Source organism: Scyliorhinus canicula, chromosome 14 (genome assembly GCF_902713615.1).
Source record: "Scyliorhinus canicula chromosome 14, sScyCan1.1, whole genome shotgun sequence".
NCBI classification, from domain to species: domain Eukaryota; kingdom Metazoa; phylum Chordata; class Chondrichthyes; order Carcharhiniformes; family Scyliorhinidae; genus Scyliorhinus; species Scyliorhinus canicula.
Genome location: NC_052159.1, coordinates 143,930,202 through 143,939,529, shown reverse-complemented (window position 1 = coordinate 143,939,529; position 9,328 = coordinate 143,930,202). Strand labels below are relative to the sequence as shown.

Sequence of the window (9,328 nt, the reverse complement as noted above, 5' to 3'; positions counted from 1 at the left end):
TTGCAACTAAGGATTTTGTAAATACGAAGGCCAATGAACAGGACAGTTCCTTTGTTTAATTTTATGTTTGCAAAGAACTTGCAAATGGCCCAACATCTCAAATGCATTGAAAATAGTGACCAACGATGGTTGGGAAATAATGGAACCAATAATCCACTAAATAGGAAGATTGGAATTTACACATGTCACTAATACAGCAAATGTCAGCAATTACATTTTGTATCAGTTTGCCAAGATGTACTGACTCCCGCAAAAGTATTAAGACTTCCTTCCTGCCCAAAAATAACACACGGCTGATTTGCTTGGAGGAAAATCTACTTTTGTCATTGTAGTGTGCACAAAGATAACGAAGGAACATTGAGATGCACTGTTTAGTACTTTAATAAACATGTTTCGTCTACGCAAAAGTCCTACTTATATATGGTAAGTTTACAGCATACATGGCAATTTCAACCACTGCAATTTAAAAAAAAACTTAAAACTTGTATGACAAATAGACGAAGCCTGATATTTTTCCTTAGCAGAGATGGATGTTGCTTTGAGGCAACCGTGCAAAGATTGACTTTCTGATTTTACATTAGAAGTGAGAAATGATATTGCCCCAGAAACATAAAGGTAATTCTTCAAAGTTACCTGGGCCTGCTTTGCAGAAGTGAACACATCATTAGCACAAAGCACTTTTCCCAATTAATGATTCAACTCCTGTTTCTGGCTAAAACGCAAATGGTATTTCCACAGGCTTCACGAGGCTTATATATGCGCACATTATGTGACTGAATGATTTCCCATTCACACAACATTTTTCACTGTATAAAAATGTACAGCGGTTTTATTGACATATACATTCCATATGTTTACAGCTGCAAGATAGGAGGCACACCCAGTATTGCACTTCATTAAAATTTCAGGCTCAAACATAACCCTTAGAAGTTTAAATGAAAATTGCAGTGTAACGTAGCAACTTTGTAATACACCTAACACTGATACCATATATACATTATGATATTCATAGACAACAAGCCCTAACACATCCTCAACAGTCTATCAAATGAACAAGAATATACTCTCAACCCGTGACGTGGTTACAATTTCCAAGAATACTGTACAGGGTTACCCAAAAGTCGTACTCTGTGTACTTGCAGCAATTCTTCAATTGTGTAATTTGGAAGCTGTCCTTGTCCATACATCTCAATTCGCTTTTAGAAAAAGCATCTTCTGTCAAGGTACCGTGTCGGTGTGTGATGCCTTACAGCCGAGGATTACAACGGCAGCATGCAAACACTTCACAAGTTTAAAGCCTTTTGAAAAAACTGGAGTCATTTACAGCAATAAGTATGTGCACAAAAATAAAAGTTATTTTCTGTGCACAGCGTTGTTCGTTCATTCAAATGATAGTGCTTCAATCCAATTTGCTGACGTCAGTTCAGCAACTGAAGAGATTAAAAGGCTGGAAAATCCAAAGGAGCTTCTCTGCTGCATGTTTAGAACGTATGAGCATTTCTGCAAACTCCGCAACCCAGAGCAAATTCCTCACCAGTGGTTGGATGGACAACGTGAAGAGGACATTCTGCTCCCTCAAGCTGTTTTCCTTTCGGACCTAGAGAAGAACGGATGAAATACAATTGAGAGTCAGATAGGTAACTATTTATGTAAAATTTGAAGGCTGAGGGTTGAAGCTATTTCAAATGCTCTTGGACTAGGTAGATAATGCCACCTCACGGCTGTCTTTTCAACTTTGGTTTCCATCACTATTTACTGTTTAATCTTTTCTTTTATTCATACTTATGGACATTGTTTCTCTGCCCTTTTTCGCTGTGGATCTTCCTAAGCTGTAATGTCATTAGGTGCTTCATCATTTCTGCACTGAAATCAGAACCCCTACATTATTTACGTAGACTGCTTCTTTCCTGGTTCTCAGACCTGCGATGTTAAGAAAGCCCCTTCCTTCCCTCCGACAATCTACAGGCTTCCAAAACTTAATCTTAGACATCACTTAATCCAATCTTTTCTCCCACTCCTTCGCAAGCTTAATGTTGACTCTTTACCAGTCTCCCACTAATTTAAAAAAACAAAAATCAGGATTCTTAATTTTCAATACTTTCCATAATAAATGTGATCAAAGATACTGAAAGATGTCATGTTAAACTGGCATAGAACCTTAGTTAGATACACTTCCAGTACGGTGTACAGTTCTGGTCTCCATATTAAGCAAAGCTACTTTGCTCATTGTTAGAATGAGCAACTTGCTACCACAAGAGTAGCTGTGGTGAATAGCATAAATGCAGTTAAGGAGAAGCCAGAAAAGCACAGAACGGTGAAAGGAATAGAGAGATAAATTAATGGAATTATATGCAGAGGGACAAGGGGAAACTTGTGTCGGAGGGAAAGCATATGGACACAGTGTGTCAAATGGCCTGTTTTATGTGCTGTAAATATTTTGTATGACACATGGGACAGGTTTTAAAACCTAATGCAGAAGCCCAAAATCAGAGTAATTATTTTCTGCAAAAAAAATCCAAAGGGTTTTAAAATACCTTGCATCATCTTTGAGCATATTATGTTGTGGAGTAAGCCGTTACTCTGAACAGAGGAGAACAAATAAATACCTGCAGGACAGTGGGGGAGTTCTTCTTTAGGAATACTCGTCATTCTCTGGAAGTCATCATGGCAAGCATTACAGAAGTGTGTTGTTCCAAAGCAAAAGAACACAGCCACGGAGCAGCAATACCGACACTTATACTCCAGGAAGTCTGTACCATGTTTGGGACACATCTGTTGAGGTATATCGATATATCACTATGGTATCACTAACAAATTGCATAATTACAAGACTGAAAATTGTAACTTCAATTTATTGATTTGTTTGGTACTGGCCACGGGATATGTATTGCTGCTTTTGAAAATGAAAGATCTGGCATCTCCCTGGTTTTATAGGGGGAAGTGAGGTGGTCTGCTTCTAGACCTCTGTCAAATGGCACTATTAATCCAACCTCTTAGCTTCAAGTAGTGCCTATCCCAAGCTCATCACACACCGCATTATGGTTCAGGGGAGATTGTACCATTTCAAGATTTCTCTTCCCCACTAACCACCCACCAACCCAGGGCTGGTTTAGCACAGGGCTAAATAGCTGGCTTTTGAAGCAGACCAAGGCAGGCCAGCAGCGCGGGTTCAATTCCCGTACCAGCCTCCCTGAATAAGCGCCAGCATGTGGCGACTAGGGGCTTTTCACAGTAATTTCATTTGAAGCCTACTTGTGACAGCAAGTGATTTTCTTTTCATTTCATCACATACAGACCATAAATCGAGTAGAATTTTGTTCATCCTTAATAAAACTCATTAAGCGATGGCTTATGATGTATTCCTTCCAATTATTATCTAATAAGTTAACTTCCAAACGAAGTAAACAACCTCGATAAAAGGTGGATGGCAAATATTCAGCCTGGAGCCCAGTTATCAGTGGCGTACCGCAGGGATCAGTTCTGGGTCCTCTGCTGTTTGTGATTTTCATTAACGACTTGGATGAGGGAGTTGAAGGGTGGGTCAGTAAATTTGCAGATGATACGAAGATTGGTGGAGTTGTGGATAGTGAGGAGGGCTGTTGTCGGCTTCAAAGAGACATAGATAGAATGCAGAGCTGGGCTGAGAAAGTGGCAGATGGAGTTTAACCCTGACAAGTGTGAGGTTGTCCATTTTGGAAGGACAAATCTGAATGCGGAATACAGGGTTAATGGTAGGGTTCTTGGCAATGTGGAGGAGCAGAGAGATCTTGGGGTCTATGTTCATAGTTCTTTGAAAGTTGCCACTCAAGTGGATAGAGCTGTGAAGAAGGCCTATGGTGTGCTAGCGTTCATTAGCAGGGGATTGAATTTAAGAGTCGTGAGGTGATGATGCAGCTGTACAAAACCTTGGTGAGGCCACATTTGGAGTACTGTGTGCAGTTCTGGTCATCTCATTTTAGGAAGGATGTGGAAGCTTTGGAAAAGGTGCAAAGGAGATTTACCAGGATGTTGCCTGGAATGGAGAGTAGGTCATACGAGGAAAGGTTGAGGGTGCTAGGCCTTTTCTCATTAGAACGGAGAAGGATGAGGGGCGACTTGATAGAGGTTTATAAGATGATCAGGGGAATAGATAGAGTAGACAGTCAGAGACTTTTTCCCCAGGTGGAACACACCATTACAAGGGGACATAAATTTAAGATAAATGGTGGAAGATATAGAGGGGATGTCAGAGGTAGGTTCTTTACCCAGAGAGTAGTGGGGGCATGGAATGCACTGCCTGTGGTAGTAGTCGAGTCGGAAAATTTATGGACCTTCACAGCGGCTATTGGATAGGTACTTGGATTAGGGTAGAATAAGGGAGTGTAGGTTAACTTCTTAAGGGCAGCACGGTAGCATTGTGGATAGCACAATTGCTTCACAGCTCCAGGGTCCCAAGTTCGATTTCGACTTGGGGTCACTGTCTGTGTGGAGTCTGCACATCCTCCCCGTGACTGCGTGGGTTTCCTCCGGGTACTCCGGTTTCCTCCCACAGTCCAAGATTGCAGGTTGGGTGGATTGGCCATGAAAAATTGTCCAAAATTCTATGATTAACCTAGGACAAAAGTTCGGCGCAACATCGTGGGCCGAAGGGCCTGTTCTGTGCTGTATTTCTCTATATCTATAAAAGCAAGAACAGAAAATACTGGGCACTCGCAGCAGGTCTGCCAGAATCTGTGGTGAGAGAAGGGAGCTCACGAATCGTGTCTGGGTGACTCTGTCAAAGCTGGAGAGAACTGGAAATAGGGTCAAATTTAGACTTTTTGAGGGGGCGTGGAGAGGTGGGGCTGGATAGGGGAGCCAGCAATAGGTAAACAACCTAAATGATATCACCATCACAAAATCTCCAGCATGAGTAAACAAAGAATACCTGTGGCTCGAGAGACATCTGAGCAAGCTCCACAGATCAATTCCCGTGGGTCATAGTCGTCACCCTGCCCTGCTTCAGCATCACATCGTGCTTCACCACCGAAATAAGCCTACATGAGACACAAATTATTTTTGCAGCTAGTCCTTTAATGTATGAAAAAATAGAAGCCTTTCAAGTCCAGTATACAATTAAGACTAGAGATACGGTCACTAAGTAGGGATATGGTTTTGCAAGTGAAAAGCCTGGACTTATCCATTTCTCAAAGGCACAGAATGCATGCTCATCCTCTCCTAATAAATCCTAAAAACATTATGACTGCTTAAGGTGATTGCGCAACGTTGGCTCAAGAATGTCACAAACCACAAGCTTGCAAAATATTGTACGGCAAATGTGACCAAATTTTGTTTAAATTGCACTAAATATTTCGGTTATAGGATTAGCTCCATTGATGCTTCTGCTTAAAATGTTGACATGGCCAAATGTGAAGCCGGGGAATCACCCCTCCCTCACGAAGTAGTGAACTTTTGAAGAACACTACAGAACTCCAGAACATAGAAATTAAACTACAATGAATTCCAGTAAAACCAACTAATGGTAAGTGAGAAAGAAAATTATTCTGGTGTTGAGATTAGCTGTTGCTAATCTCTACATGCATCAGATATGCCGCTCCAGTATGTTTTAAAAAAAACGAAAGCAATCTGCAATGAGGTTATGATCCAAAATTACTAACGTCAAAAGTATTTAACATTACCACACACAAAGTGACACGTTCCTTATTAAAAAAAATTTTTTCCAATTAAGGGGCAATTTAGAATGGCCAATCCACCTACCCAGCACATCTTTGGGTTGTAGGGGTGAGGCCCACGCAGACACGGGGAGAATGTGCAAACTCCACCCAGACAGTGACCTGGGGCTGGGATCGAACCTGGATCCTCAGCGCCGTAGGCAGCAGCGCTAACCATTGGGCCTGTGTGTTTAGCTCACAGGGCTAATCGCTGGCTTTGAAAGCAAACCAAAGCAAGCCAGCAGCACGGTTCAATTCCCGTAACAGCCTCCCCGAACAGGCGCCGGAATGTGGCGACTAGGGGCTTTTCACAGTAACTTCATTTGAAGCCTACTCGTGACAATAAGCGATTTTCATTTCATTTCATTTCCGTGCCGCCTTGTCACACGGTAGGGCCTGTTCTGTGCTGTATTTTCTATGTTCTACGTTCCTTTATGGGTGCATCTTTGTTACATTACAATACAAGCTTAAAGCTTGCTGGTTTCTCTGTGTTCATCGAATGTGGGCTTTTCCACCATCCCACAGAAGTTCCTCCTACAGCTCCCTGTATACCTATATAAGATCATGGATAGCGAATAACACTCAGAGAGGAAGTCCAAGGCAGAACCATTTCCTGAAAAAGGAAATATCAGGCAGACTCTTTATTCCGACTAAAAATGTAAAACACAGGCCTCAAAATCATCAGCCAAACATGACTCTTCAAATGCGGGCCTACCTTTTTACACTTGTAGCAAACGTAGTAAGCATATCTATTCATTGCAAATCCAGCAGGATCATTGTAAAAGCGAACACCGGGTGTAGTGATGGCATCACTTTTGTGTAAGCCTTCATATTCTAGCCTCATTAGAGCCTTCTTTCTTACGTCTTCGTAAAGGTCTTTGATAGGGTCAAGTAAATCTTTTTAATACTAGATGATTATTTTGTTCTGGAATTACATAAAAATGTGAAGTTTTTCTCAAATTCGTCACTTGTTGATATAGTGCCACAAAGACTCATCCAGGGGATAACGAAATCAGCCCGAAGGATTCTCAACCTTACATATTGGACAGGCCATAAATCCAAAGTTATTCTTGGGCCAAGCCACTGATTTTCAAGAACTCGTCTGCAGCAATGTAGGTGGAAAACATGACTACATTCCAACTAAAGAGAGCAAAACACATGAATCAATCATTTGTTGGGGCTGAGGGATGTCAGAGCTACAAAATGTACCACAAATTTCTTCTAGTAAAATTGTATAAAATGATGGTAATCAGATCGAGATCGGTAAATGGTACCAGAATATTGAAACCTTACGTTCTTGGCTTGTACATTCTTAATGGTCAGGTAAAAGTGTTGGATTATGCTCTCGGATTTGACACAGCGGCAGGGACATAAGTGAGTCAGTGCTGCCAGTAGTTTTGGAAATAACTACTTTGCTGAAAGTGCAGACTTCAACCTGTTCCAATTAGAAACTGTTTTCGTGGGTGAAATGTTGCATTTATGTAGCATTTTCACACAGTTAAATCTCCCTAAGGCACTTGTCCCAGAAGCATTCTCAGTCACAATCTGACACCAAGCCACATGTGATGATATTTGGACAGGTGACCAAAAGCTTGGTCAATGGCGCAAGGTTCAAGGAGCATCCAGAAGAAGGAAAGATGAGAAGGCAGAAGTATGGGGAGCCAGAGTTTAGTACAGCTAAAGGAACAGAGTGTAACGTAAGGAAGTGTTGTTGCAACTGTACAAGGCATTGGTGAGACCGCACTTGGAGTATCGTGCACAGTTTTGGTCCGCTTATTTGAGGAAAGATAGAACATAGTGCCGAAGGAAGCCATTCGGCCCATCGAGTCTGCACCGACTCACTTCCCCCCTATCCCCGTAACCCATTAACCCCTCCTAACCTTTTTTGGTCACTAAGGGCAATTTATCATGGCCAATCCACCTAACCTGCACGTCTTTGGACTGTGGGAGGAAACCGGAGCACCTGGAGGAAACCCATGCAGACACAGGGAGAGCATGCAGACTCCGCACAGGCAGTGACCCAGCAGGCAATCGAACCCGGGACCCTGGCGCTGTGAAGCCACAGTGCTAGTCACTTGTGCTACCGTGCTGCCCCTTTTTCTTTTTCAAATTAAATGTAGTGGCATTGGAGGAAGTTCAAAGGAGGTTCACTAGATTGATTCCAGAGATGAGGGGTTTGTCTTAAGAAGAGAGTTTGAGCAGATTAGGCCTATACACTCGCAAATTTAGAAGAATGAGGGGAGATAAAATTGAGATATACAAGATAATAAAAATTATGGATAAAGTAGATGTGGAGCAGATGCTTCCTCTTATGAGCATTCCAGAACGAGGTCATAGTCTCAGGATAAGGGGTTGCAAATTTAAAACAGAGATGAGGAGAAACTACTTCTCCCAAAGGGTCGTGAAGCTGGGGAATTTGCGACCCAAAGTGCGGTGGATGCTGGGACAATGTGAGTAAATTTAAGGAAGAGTTAGACAGATGTTTAATTTGTAATAGGTTGAAGGGTTATGGAGAACGGGCAGGATGGTGGAGTTGAGGCCATGATGAGATCAGCCATGACCGTACTGAATGGTGGATCAGGCACGAGAGGATAAATTGTCTACTCCTCGTGAGGATAAATTGTCTACTCCTGCTCCTTGTTCTTATGTTCCAAGAAATAACTATTTTGTCTAATTCCACGTTCCAGCTCTTGGTCTGTAGATCTGTAGGTAACACCTCGAGCATAAATCTGGGTATTCTTGATTAATAAGGGGATTGGGGTTACGGGGAGAAAGCAGGAGAATGGGGATGAGGAACATTTCAGCCATGATCGAATGGCAGAGCGGAATAGATGGGCCGAAAGGCCTAATTCTGCTCCTAAATCTTGTGGTCCTAAGGTGTGGAAGGCATGGCTACCAATGTTGGACTGACGAAAATTGGAGAAGGGAAAAACGGCAGGATTCGGGGCATACAGATACCTTTGAGGAAGATACTTTTAAAAATCAAGATGTTGCCAGATTATAAATTAGTAGGTTTAGAAGAGCACATGATCGGATGAATGGGACGTGATGGGAGCTAGGATACGGGGGCAGCAGAGTTTTTGATAAGCTCAAGTATACAGCAAGAGTTTTCCACTGTGCTTTTTGAACAAGGGAATGCTAATTTGGCAAAATTATAAGTAGGCCGCTGCTATCTGTGCAAGAGCTCTTACAAAAAACACTTTAATAAGGGTTTAAAAAAAATCAATCTTCATGTGGCAAGAGTATCTAAACAAGCAAAATTTATTTTTAAATGCTTGGAAATTGTAAATGAGATTAATCTCCATAAATGATATGACCTACCTGGACTGCAGGAGCTGCTGAAAGTGCCTCAGTAAAACATATCATACACATCATCGGCATCTTGCTTAAGACACTTTGTTTTTGTCACAGCTATGTAAACAAGGTAAACAGTGCTCTTCGCCTTTAACCCCGCCGCAGGGATGGCCGCAGGAATGGGTTTTGCTGCAAGCTGTTTTAGAATACTCCTGGTTTCAAAATGATTAAAAGAAACACTCATCACCATGAGAACAAACATTTCACAAAAAGAAACAGACATGAAACAAACTTAAAAATACATCATATGGCCAATTACTCAAAGCGAGAGGTTTGGGTCATCT

The 9,328-nt window shown here is 41.9% G+C and overlaps 1 protein-coding gene across 1 annotated transcript in view; it reads right to left on the bottom strand.

Moving 5' to 3' along the window:
- Window positions 1-363: 363 nt before the first annotated feature.
- Window positions 364-9,328, bottom strand: part of mycbp2 (MYC binding protein 2) — a 212,614-nt gene continuing 203,649 nt past the window's right edge. Inside the window, 9 exon segments of the mRNA XM_038817780.1 lie at window positions 364-1,597; window positions 2,607-2,776; window positions 4,912-5,015; window positions 6,406-6,615; window positions 6,724-6,755; window positions 6,758-6,830; window positions 9,012-9,060; window positions 9,062-9,082; window positions 9,084-9,196. Of these exon segments, the coding sequence (XP_038673708.1) occupies window positions 1,482-1,597; window positions 2,607-2,776; window positions 4,912-5,015; window positions 6,406-6,615; window positions 6,724-6,755; window positions 6,758-6,830; window positions 9,012-9,060; window positions 9,062-9,082; window positions 9,084-9,196 (888 nt within the window). The 3' untranslated portion in view covers window positions 364-1,481.